Here is a 12,894-nt window from a genome sequence, read left to right on the forward strand (position 1 = left end):
CGTGCACTGACAAAAGTTCCACGTTGTTTGGAATGCAAACTGCGATTAAATGCGTTAATTTTTTTTAACGCGTTAATTTTTTGTAATTAATTAATCGTAATTAACGCGTTAAAGTCCCACCCCTAGTATGTATCTATGACCGATGCATGTTTATCTTGTTCCTCCTGCTGCTCTCTTCTCCTCTTCTTTCTCTTTTTCTCTCTCCACCTGGCTGGCCTCCAGCAGATGGGTCACCCCATATGAGCTGGGTTCTGCTCAAAGTTTGTTCCCATTAAAAGGGAATTTTTAGAATTGGATTGAATTGAATCTTTATAGAACATTTTGGATGAGCTGGGGACATTTCAGAGAGTTATTTGGACATAATAATAACAGTGACTAGCAGTAGTGGAGCCTAGAAATTACAAAAGCATGAACTACTTAAAACATTGTCAGACAAAAAGGGTTTTGATGAAATACTGTTCTATGTCAGAACAAGATGACAGGTGTGATTAAAGCTGTGAATGGGAGACGAGCAAATCGCTCAACCGTTTATATGTCAATGGAGCTTGTAAGTAAACTTCCCCAAACATTGAAGGTCATAAACCAAAGTACTAGACTAACGGAAATGATTGATTTAACAAGCAAAGATAATAAAGGGGTCGCTTAAATTTTCAAAGACCGTAAATGTCATAGCAACGGTAACAGCTGATGAAATGTTTTATCTGGGCCGTGCATGTTTGATATAGAAAGTAAAAATATGGCAGTCCAACCAGTAGTTGTTGGTAAATGGAAAATACTGTAATTTCTATGCTGTTGTGAAGTTGTATTATCAGCTTGTAGAGAAAGGCCTGTTGCTTCAGATTTTCTCACCAACCATCTAAACAGATTTATTTAATGGATAGAGCACACTGCGAAGATGTTTTGAATTTGAGAGGATGGACTCAACAATTACGGAGAAGACGGCTATGAAAACAGGCATTTAACTGTTGATCCATTTATCAGACACAAGTCTGCGGTTTGCATTAAAGCACCATAAATCTGTCCGTTATTTGTTTAGCCATTCCTAATGTTGTCTTATATCGGAGTGTTCCTCCAAATCACAGATCAGATCCGAGTCTGAGTCTCATCAATCAGGGAGCAAACACTCAGACGTTCCTCTCCTTCTCGTGGAGATGCAGCCCACATGCCAGTCAGGCAGAGGAATCCTCGGGCTTGTGGTTGAGACGAGGGGGAAGAGGAGCAGACTTGGCGGATCAAGGGGTTTCAGGCTTGGAGCAGTAGCTGCATTCCTCCATGTCTCTCTGTCTTCCTCTGCTGATGTCTCACTCTGTCCTCTGTCTTACGCTTTCCCCCCATCCATCTCCATTTCCTGTTCCTGAAGTCCCAATGGGGTTGTCAGACAGGATCGTTGATGTTTCCCTGATGTCTTGGCCTAAAATGCTGCACAGGCCCGTTCCAAGCTCTCTCTCTGCAGCGTCCCCATTGCTCATTTCTCATCTCCACACAGGTGCTAATAGTAATAATTTCATCTGCCCTAATTTGCTTTTGAGTGATGTATTGCCTTTTCATTCTGCATCAGTCATCAGTGGCTGTTTGAATAAAAGCACATTTCCCTTTACAGGGGCTTGCGAAAGGCTGTTTCTTTTCTCTTTTTTTTTTCCATTTTTGGACGTCACCCTGGTCAAATCTGGATTTCTTTGACTTGAGGCTTGATGAAAATGGATGGACTCATGGTCTCTTGCCTTTTGTGTTAATACCAACTGAAAAGAAATGCAGTTTGCTTGAGACAGAGAGGATGTGAATGAGTGGAAGATGCAGTCCAGATGAAAGAGAACCATAATGTCACTGCCCTCTTCCTGTTCCCTCTCTTGTTTAGTAGTGTGTTTCTACAGTAATGGAGGTGCAGCCTCGAAAACAGATAAAAATCTGTGGTAATTACCTCTGAGTCATACTCTGATCTTATCCGAAAGTTGGCCCGATGGTTATTTCTGTTGGCATGGTGAAACCTGGAGAAAGGCACACGTACTGTATATGCAGACAGATGGAGAGAGAGAGAGACAACACACGCTCAGCTCTGAGAGGAGTAGCAGATACTGACAGGTATCCAAAACAGTCAGGGAAACGGAAAAGACTCTGATTAACATGTTAAAGGAGCAAAACAATTTAAAACTGCATCATAACAAGCATACGGTGCACTGTAAACACTGTACTGGCTTTCTACTTTGTAATTCAAAGTTGATTGACAGAGTTTGTCATGTTAAATTGAGTTATGTGTGTAACTATGGATCTCTGCGATGACCCTAGAATTTGGCAATCTTAGGTTGGTAACTGTTACTAAAGCACGTCAAGCCTGTCAAGCTTTTGATTCTTCACATGGCGAGGTAGCGTGCATGGCATCATCGCATTGAAAGTTTGAAGCATGACGTCTTTTTTTAATAACATTTTTTTTTAACCAAAAACAAGATCAGGAACAGATTAATCATTTTTTTCTTAACATTTGCACGCCCAGTCTAGCAGCTTATTTCTACTATGGCACTAATTTAGCCTTACTTTCAAAGCCGAATAACATATCTAGAGCTCACTGCATCTAAAACGCAGACAAGCGGACTTGGATGAGTGATGAAACGTCTTCAAGAAAACTCAAACAAGTAGCTTCTTTAAATCTAAATGACTCACCTGACAAGGGTCTGTGAACCCGAATACTCACCTGCAGTTAGAGGAAGTTGGTGAAACTACTTTTTTTAAGGTAATGAGAACCTTCACAGACATATATCATTTCAATTACTGTTATTCATTTCTAGACAGCTGACACTTCAACACAGTAATACAATAATAAAACAAAACTTCTCCATCCTCTTTTTCAGTCATGCTAGAGGCAGTTGGTTATGACATTTGGGGCACTACAACTTTATTTGAACAAGTGTATTATATATTGATCGGAGTGGATTAAATTAAATATTTTACAGGTTTGGACTCCAACCTTGTGGACGAGTTTTCAACTATTCATTCTCAATTGTTGATTTTTGTTTTTCAAGCACGTTTGACAACACACAGCAACAGTGAAGATTTGTACAAAGCTTGGTGTGGGCTAGCATTTTCAGATCACTGACTGGTTAGTAACACTTATAGCGAGAAGACAGTGATATTTAAAACAATTTAAGCTGTCTCATGTTCGAAAATTTAAGATGTTTGTTTCCTCTGGAAGCCAGATTGATACGACATTCACTAGAACTGTTCCTGGGGATGAATTACCACTTTCGTGGTCTATTAACTTTACATCTAGTGCCGCCATCAGTCTTCGGTTTTAGGTTGTCCAACACTTTGCATCTATTTGGTTTCAGCAGCTTGCGGAATGCATGAAGTTCCCATGAGCCTCATCTTTGTGTGCAGTGCTAATTAGCAAATCTGAGGCTGTTCACCACAGTAAACTAAGTCAGGGAACATGCTGAACATTAGTCATTGTCATTATGGGCATATTATCATGCCGATCTCGGCATTTAGCTCATATCACGTGTATAGTGTTATAGAGCCACTAGAGTTCTTTTCTCGGACACCTCAATAAACAAGACTATCAGGCTAATGTAGCTTATTCCTTTATGTCAACTATCAAAGACCCATAAAAGAGCTGTATGGTTGCTGTATTGTCCCCGATGTTAACGCTTTCACTTTCATCTTCACTCATCACTGAGACATCATGCCACCCACAAACTAAGAGTTGTTTTTTCCAGTAGAATGGGTCTGATAAGATTTGTTGTTGGACATGTAATCTGTAATGAAAGGTTTCATTATTGCATTTAAACAGTTTTGAAAGGAATGGTTTTAGTTCAGTTTATTGTGATTCCTTTTTTTATGGTCTTTTTTTTTTTTTAAGACATTTGAAGAGCTTGTACTATCATTGACTAGCTCCTTTCTCTGGTAATCGCTGAAGTTAAATGTTGTAGCTGTAAACATGTGCAGATTCTTGACACTCTTGCTTCTTTGGTTAAAATCTTTTTACGTAATGTGACTTGTGTAACTGTTTGTGCTTGTGCAGGACTATCCAAAGAACAGACACCCGGGTTGGAGCCGAGGATCAGTGGCTTACCATGCAGGTGAGATTTCCCCTTATCTATTGCTTTTTTTAGTTTTCTTTCTTAAATTATAATGTGTTTTTATATTTGTGCATGTGCAATCCCTCCTGTAGTGTTATTTCAGTGAAATACATGGGTTGCATATACTTCCTCCAAAGCATCTTTGACTGCCTTTAGATGCAAACATCACAGGGCACCGACTCAGCTGGATGTGAAGGTGCCTAACACAAACCGAGATCAAGGAGTATCGCAGACAGAAGGCAGATAAAGCAGACAATATCAGAAAGAGAAAAAGGATCATATCTCCATATTTCTGTGGGAGTTTCTCTCAAAGTGATGAAACAAAAAAGATGACATAAAACACTGAGTTTTGTCAGAGTTATCTTCCTGTCCTTCCACACACATGCACACACACACACACACACTTGTTCAAGCTTGGTTGTTTGTGACGAAAAGCCTGTGAACATTATCTGCACAGGCATCTGCACTAAACCCCCACAGGCCTCGGCACCCCTCACTATCACTGCTAGGAGATTAGCTATCAAACGCTCCTGTCGTGATATCAGAACAGCGTCGGCTAGGTAGGTCGTTGTTATTACTCTGTACAAGCTACTGTGGGTAGCCAACTCTTTATCTGGCAATCCAGTGTCACAGTCAAGTTCTTGATAGGCCTTATCTGACCAAAGCAGTTACGAGCTTGCTGACTTTTATCTGCGTTGTTTTGTTCTGAAGCATCCCATTGCTTTCACACAGGGGATTTCAGCTACTCTTAATATGTATATTTGACCGACCATAACCTCCCTATAAATGTCAGTTCTGTTTATGTTTTCTCCATCAAGAAAAGTGCATGATTTTATTTTTAGAGAAAAGTTTATATGCTTTCTTCCATTTGACCTCCAAATTAGAGATCAGAAGACATTTTCTTGTTCACTCTGCACATTCCGTTCATGTTTTGAGTTAATGTTTATGGTCCTAAATCCCCATATCCCTTTGCAGATTCCATTTATACTTAGGATACATTAATTGTAATAACAGTTGATGCTGAGCATCCTGCTGGGGTCTGTGGATGATACCTCAGTACTGAGTGACAGACGAGGCCAGTAGATCTCAGAGGCTCACCATGCCAGTCCCAGAGGTCTTGCGCTGTGGTCTGCCTGGTTTGGCTGCTGTGCACTGGACACCGCAGAAATGTGCACGCCCCAGCAGAGCTCCCATTAATCTTATTTGTTAGAGACTAAAATGATGTATGTGGTTTTCCACGCTGTGCATATGAGGTTTGCCTTCCCATGCTTGGGTTAAGGTGTAGGCTCTGATCCAGCTACTCAGAAACAGCAGCCACGGCCTCTTCTTCATGTCTCCCCTTGTCGCTCCATGCATCCGATATTCTCACTGAACAACTCAGGAAGCACAAGAATTGCACACAGACGCTCTTTTGGAAGGGTGACAAAAGCTTGATGTTAGCGCAGTATTTTTAAATGCTAGGTCATATAACCACTTTAGAATGGCTTAAAGAAGGACCGACTTTTAGGACAGGTCTCAGCTTCACGTAGATTGTAGTTTTTATCAGTCCTATATTCTTTAGTGCACTGAGGGTGTCATTGCCTTCTAAGGAGACAGTTGCACATAAGAAAGAGTCTTGATTATATTTTACGAATCTTGGAAGGCATAAACATAAATGACATGGAAGGGCAACAATTTTACTTCTATTTCTGTCACCCTGATTTATGGTGCGTTGTACTGGGCACGCGACCAGCGTTGACCTGGATCACATGTGAGGTGTACTATTGACTTTTGAGGGTGTTATTTTAGTCCAGATATATTCCATTTATATACACAAACGCTTTCCAACCATATCGCTGCACCTTTGTATAGCTTGCATAGCTTGAGAGTTCTTTGGCCAGGGTTTCCACAAGTGTTTGTATTGGGAGCAGGCCCAGTGTGGACCTCCATCCTGTGTGTTGGCTCTGCAAGTTAATGGGCCATGGGGCACTGTGGGCCCCTGTGGGCCCTATCAGGAGCAACCAGCCATCCAACCAGAGAGTGCTCCTCAGCAAGCCTCATTAACCCTGTCAGCCCCCTCCAAACCCCCCATCAGTGAGTCACACGTGCTATGACTCAACACCAGCAGCTGAAGATTGTGCCCTGCCACCATCGCCACCATCTATGCCTCACCACCACCAAGATAATAGGGCTCAGCCTAACTTCTGCTGTATATCAGTGACAGGGTCTAATCTGATTCCAGCTCAGGTTCTGCAAAAACAATTATTCAATAGCAACATGTTATGGAGGAGGATAATATCACCGTCTTACCTAATAGGACAAAACCATGTGGATGACATCATCCCTCTAACACCTCTAACAGGCACAAAGAGACTATTGTAAACGCACTAAATGCCATCTGAATTAAGGATGTGTGTCTGTTTGTGTTGCATATATTTGTGATTATTTTCATTGTTATTTTATTTAATCATTTTTCAATTACATGTTTGAAAATTGTGAAATTGCAGTTACAGGTAATATAGTTTTGTCCCAAAATATCTATCTATAAATCAAGAAGCGTCTGTGTGTCTGTCTGTGGCACGCATATCTCGCGAACCGTTGGCCCGATTGATTTGAAACTGGGCAGGTGTCTCGCTACGGGCACGAAGATGTGCACTGCTAAGTTTGACGTTGTTTGGATAAGAAATGTAAAATATATCGGTAAAATAGGTTTTCTCCGCTCTAATATTTCCACTAATCCTCATACACAACACCTGTAGGCTCCCACTATAGGAATATACTTCCGACGGGCACTGCACTAGTATTTGTGTATTCAGTTTGCCGTCTCAGAAAACTGAACTAGTTAGATGAATATTAAGATTGTTAATTCTGAATACTGAACACTAGTTTTTAACTAATTAACTAAGGGGACTATATTCCTCAATCTACTTGTAGTTACATGAAATGAGATGCATGTGGTGTGCAGTGTCTTCATCTCAGCCTCGAGTGGCAGTGTTTGGCACAGCGTTGCGTTATTTTTCAGCGTCAGACGCCACCACTTACTCAGGAAGTATATATTACATTATATATCATCAACTCAACACCACGGGGCATCTGCAAATGGAATTTATAATACATTTGTAGCAACCTGTACAAACTCACGTGTGTGGACTCATGGAAAAATATAAATATTTAGTTTTAATTTATCATGTTTTAGGAGTCTGTGAAGTCATTGTTCCCTGGGCAGGGAAACCCGCTCTTTTCCAGACAAACGCTCATGTTATGAGAGAGCCTGTTTTCCTGTTCCCAGCTGGTCTCGGTCCTCAGCCAGCTTCTCTTAGCTGCTCAGGAGCCACAGAGCCTGCCCTCTCCTTCTTTTAGCCCAGCGCCAAACCGTGAGCCCAGATCCAGTTTTCATCCTGTTGTTGCTCCTACCATACAATGAATACCAGACCTGTGGTGATGACAGTTACTGTTAGCGCGAGTCTATTACTTTGACGTTAGCCTTGACACCAGTGTGCTGCTCCGTACACCTTCATCAACACCTCTATGTTAAAATCAAATTGATTGTGTATAAAGATAGATGAACCTTTTAATTCAAAAATGACAAAGAACTGGAGCTGATATCAGTGGGTGACACCAAGGCAGACAGGAAGCAGCCTGTGAGTGCACACCCTTAATTCTGTATAACTTTAAGTCTTTATATAATTTATATAGATGCGTTATATAAAAATTCACCCCTGACCAAAGCATATATACCTGTTTGCTGATGTTTTGGCATTGTTCTGTAATTATGCCTGTAAAACTCCACGTGGCTGTGCTGTGTTGCCACAACATGTAGTTACATTTCTGGGGAGGTGCACGTAAGGTTACGCCGTAGGCTACAGTGTAGGGTCTGAAGTTTTACTTCTTAACCCCAGTCGTTAGTGCTTGATGTGGATATATTTTCTAGACAATGGGATCTGACTGTAAAATCTTAAAAAGCATTTTGACATTGAAACTAGAGCATAACATAAACTTAACTTCCATGATGTTTATAAAATTAGTTTTGAATGTTACTTCATTAATCTAATGAATTATATAGTTAATAAGAATTAGTTTGGGACAGGTTAGTCAAAGTGAACTTCTCTAATTGTCAGATCGGCAGATTGGACTGAATAAAATCAAGACGGGTGGCAATTTCAGAAACAGTCATTTCAGAGGTCAGCAGGAATTTGCAGATAAATCTGTGTAAAATAACCTTTGGGCAGCTTTTTTGGAGAAGTGTAATAATGAGTGAATAAAAGCCAGGGGAAGAATTCCAGTCAGGGTACCATTGAGCATGGAGATGGGAACTTCTTTGGTGGTGGAGGTGAATTTTCAGGGTGAGACAGAGATTAATGACCTTTCACCTAGCAGAGCTGAGTATTTCACAGTTCTCTTAACTGAGGTCACACCGTACAGAGTGCCTTAATACCTGCTTGCGATCCGATCACATTGTGAGCCTGACCACCTCCAAGTGTGGTCTGGCTGAGCCGATCTCAGTCTGAATCCAAGCCTTTTATTAACATGTGCTTTTCCTGGTCCAGATAAAATATCCAGATAGGATATCTTGATCATGTGCTTCAGTTTTGTGCTTTTTTTTGTGACTGAATGCTAAACCTTCAAGCCGCCAGCTAACCTTGCTAGAATATGTAATTTGCTGCAGTTACTTGTTGCTGCGGTGAACATCCCTCCAGCCACAGGCTTTGATGCTCTGCCAGGCTTACCTTTCCTGCCCGAGTCAACTACCTCCATCCTTAGGCCCAAACCTGGACTTCCACACCCCAGCTCACCTCCAGCGCCAGTCCATGTCACTCTCCAAAGCTCTGCTCTTCTATTTTTAGTCGTGCTGCGCCTGTGCCGGCGTGGCTCCACTGTTTGCCTAGTGTGTGGTGTTGTGACAAGGGCCCGCATGGGAGCCGTAATGATACAGTGTCTCTGTCTGCCTCCCGGTGCTCAGATAGAGATTGTTTAAACAGTATCCTGAGCCCGGGACGGGTCCCATGACAACTCCATAAATATTTACCAGCAGCAGCCACGCCGCTTCGCTTGAGGAGAGCTCGTCTGCAGGCTACATCTGCCATGTTTTTCTTTTGCCCTTTTTTTCCATTGTTGTCTCTCACAACTGTAGTATGTGTTGTTTTGATGACTTCCTTTGGATGTTGTCGATGTCTTGTCTTTTTTTTTTTGGAGACAAGTGTTTTTACTAGTGCTGCTTTCGCCTTCACACATCATCACCTGACTGGAATGTCAGGATGTCCTGTATGTTGGTTCTACTTTGTATGTACACATGTTGCCTGCCATCACATAACACATTAGAAGACATGCTGTACTCCACATCTTCTAAGTAAACTTTGGCCTCACGCAAAAGCTGATTGCTGATACCGTGAAATGCAGAAAGGCTGTAAGTCTTAGATATTTGTTCTTGCGTCCTGGGTGATCCGATCCCAAGTGGGGAGCTCTGGGTTCTCACACCTTACATCCGACTGATCCACTCACAGTCCCAGATGGGGTCTGAGCGATAGTTGCTAGTTCCAGCCTGCACTGAGTCATAGTAATAGACCCCAGACATGTCAAAAGTAGGCCAAGCACAAAAACATAAATTATCCTGAAAGAATGAATAACTCCTAATGCGTAATGTTATCCGTCCGGGTTTGTGGTCATATTAATTTTAAAAATTATGGCTAAAGATTGCCAGAAAAATATGGTAGAAATAATTCTTTGTTATCCCTCCTCCATCCATGGTATGAAGAAGCTATTTCAAATTGTTAACTTGCTGGACATTGCTCACAGATTAACTGAGATAAATATATATACCCTAACCCTAAGTGATGTTTTTCTCTGTTTCCTCTCTGACAGATGATGGGAAGATTTTTCATGGCAGTGGGGTTGGAGATGCTTTTGGTCCTCGCTGCTTCAAGGGTGACATCATGGGCTGTGGCATCATGTTTCCACGAGACTACATCCTGGACGGAGAAGGTGAGGGCATTATGTTTCTGTGCTGCAGTTATGCACTCACTCAGTCAAGCTGTTGGTTTTACTCTTAAAGCTGTTAATTGTGATTTAGTATTATTCAGTTTATCCTTTGTGCTGCATTTGATTAACAAAAACATCTAAATTTACAGAGAACCTAATATAATGTAATATGTCAGGTTGTGGCATAATAAAAATGATCCGCTTCCTCAGCTGACATGGATGATTGGGATCGACTGGAGGTCCGCTCAGGTCACGCAGGAGTCCAGAATGTTCTGTACCTCAACGACGAAGACGAGGAGGAAGAGGATGCGGAAGAGGTAGAGCAGGGACAGGAGGGCAGGAAGGTCACGGTGAGGAACACCTTTGAACACAGTAGAGCTCTGCTAACCTATAAAACATATGTACACAATACATGTTATAGATGCATTTTCACGTCATGTGTAGAGGTTGTGTAAAAATGAAACATCCCAGCATTGTAACAAAGCGTGCACTCTACTGGGTCTCTGTTTAAAGAATTCCCCAAATTTTTTAGAGCATTTTCAGCATTCCTGGCAGCGGGAGCCCCCATATTTAGGGATGGATGTCAAACATTTCCACGTAAATTGACATATTTAACGTAATCAACATAATTTATAGATTGTCTTTGCAGGCCCAGTCATATCTTTATGACTTTATGAATTTAGTTTTCTGAATAGTTGTTAATTTACTCACCTAGTAACACCTAGTTAGCAGTTGTTTGGAGTCAGATTTGTCTCCAGGCAAGAAATAAACAATACATACTCTCACTTAAGTTCCCTTGTATATCCTCTACCAACTTCTAATGTTTTTTTAGCTGCTAGATGCTCCGTATACACAGGAAGAGACTTGCAGCGAGTTGGCGATAAGACCACCAAATGTAAATTAAATTCAGTGAGGTGTAGCGATGATAGGCGAACTGGCTGGGTACCAGTTAAACTAATCTGAGCTCTGAGTCCGGTTATTGTGCTTGTGATTTCCTGGGCAGTCATTCTGGTACAGATCATTTATCACAGCTACACTTTCTTACACAACAGATATATAAAATTATAGTTGCAGCTCAATCTAAACAAAGTCATTAACACAGTCCATTCAGAGAATTTAGAGCTATGCACTGTTTGTGTCTTATTTCCCCTTTTGGACAGCCACTACAGATGAGACAAATTAAAACATTAGGCTAAGAGTAGTGAAAACCATCTTAAAATAATTGATGAGCTCTTCTAAGTCAAAATAGTGGCAAGAATTCCTTGCTGAGATTTATTCCGTAAACATTAAGCCAGAGTCATTAAATTGTCATCAAGAGGAACATAGAGTTCTGAAAGAGACAGTTTTATCTCCGTAGAGCCCTGGTCCCAACACCACGGAGTCGGTCTGTGACAGAACACATGCCGACAGACTAAAAAAAACTGGGAGAAGTTGTCAAAGATCATAAAATTAAAAATATGAACAATTTATTTGCTTTTGATTTCAACTGTTTGCTGAACTTTGTTGAATGATGCTTGACTTTATTTCAAAGATCAGTTCCTCGTGGGTCAGTTTTGAATGTCCACTTGTTCTCTATGTGAACAGGTACATTAGAGGAATGCATGTGAGATATGTCAAACATGACAGCTAGGGCTGGGTATCGCTACTGATTCACAGGGTCCCCATTCAGTTTAATATCTATTCATTTAGAGATATTTCATTTTCAAAACTATTTCACTTAAATTTGATTTGTAGTTTTCCAGAATATTTCCCCTCTAGTTTCAGGTCTTGCTTATGGCTTTGCTTTCGTGCAGCTCTTCTGTGTTGTCATACTTTTTGAATCCAATCAGCTCTCAGGCCTGACGGTGCTCTCAGGGTTTGGATCTCCGTCACATGTTGACTAAAGCCATTGCGTTGTCTTGCGAGGCCTTTTTCGCATATCTGGTGAGACTTCTAATGAGAGGATGCAGCGAATGGCAAAGATTTAAAAAAAAAAATCAATCCACGCAGTTTATGAAACAATATCGGATCTTTCAAATCAAGATAGATTTTGATCGGAAAATTCTTAAGCTACCTTTGCCCTAGCTAGTTCACATTGTGTAGTAGCTTAGTAGCTCTGTTGGTAATTTCATGAGTTATTGGTGGTATCTTTAATTAACAATATTTGCAGCTGTATCAAACTATCACTACACCTGCTTATTTGTAAATATAAATATTAATATTCCGCTGAACCATGTAATATAAGAGCATACTTGTGATTAGAATTTGTGATCATTTGACCTTAAATAAACTACATTAAAGATTTAGGGGTAAATACTATTCAGTGTTACAAAACTGATGGCTGACTTAAAGTTTTTAATTTATATTCAGTGAAATTTACCCAGAAAATTCTGCGTGTTTCCATGAAGTCTGAGAAACCTTTTCTTCTTCGTTGATACATTGCTGCATTTCTTGTTGCATTACTGCCACCTGTTGGATCAGTTGAAGATCAGAACAGATGCGCAAAACATATTATCCTATCCTCATAAAACCCCAAGAGGAACTTTAACCTTTTGATTTTTTTTTTATATCACTGACCAACGCAGAAGCCACAGCGACTTGCATCACAGTGATTACTTTCATATTTGTGCGTATTATGACTCCTGTGGGACCCATCAACTGTCCACGCATGTGCCCCTCTCACCACGCCTCGCAGTAATGTGCATCTTCACAGTCTAGTCATCTCACCGCTGCATGTTCCAACTGTTGTTTTTTGTTGTTTTAATTACGGCAGTTTTCATTTTGTCTCAACGCGTCGCTGCCCTGCAAACTCGCCTGCGCAGTTGTGCAAGCAGGGGCCAAGGGGGTCACTGAGCGGGTGTGAGCGCGCACTGAAATCTAAGTGGGTGAG

General features: G+C 41.1%; 1 protein-coding gene across 2 annotated transcripts in view; it reads left to right on the forward strand.

Annotated features, from left to right (window-relative positions):
• Positions 1-12,894, forward strand: part of spryd3 (SPRY domain containing 3) — a 48,467-nt gene that overhangs the window by 31,168 nt on the left and 4,405 nt on the right. For both annotated transcript variants that reach the window (XM_084553755.1, XM_084553756.1), the window contains exons 8-10: positions 4,013-4,070; positions 9,909-10,028; positions 10,236-10,375. In XM_084553755.1, the coding sequence (XP_084409881.1) occupies positions 4,013-4,070; positions 9,909-10,028; positions 10,236-10,375 (318 nt within the window). The remainder of the gene's footprint in view (positions 1-4,012; positions 4,071-9,908; positions 10,029-10,235; positions 10,376-12,894) is intronic.

This window comes from Chelon labrosus (genome assembly GCF_963514085.1).
Source record: "Chelon labrosus genome assembly, chromosome: 10".
Lineage (NCBI taxonomy): Eukaryota > Metazoa > Chordata > Actinopteri > Mugiliformes > Mugilidae > Chelon > Chelon labrosus.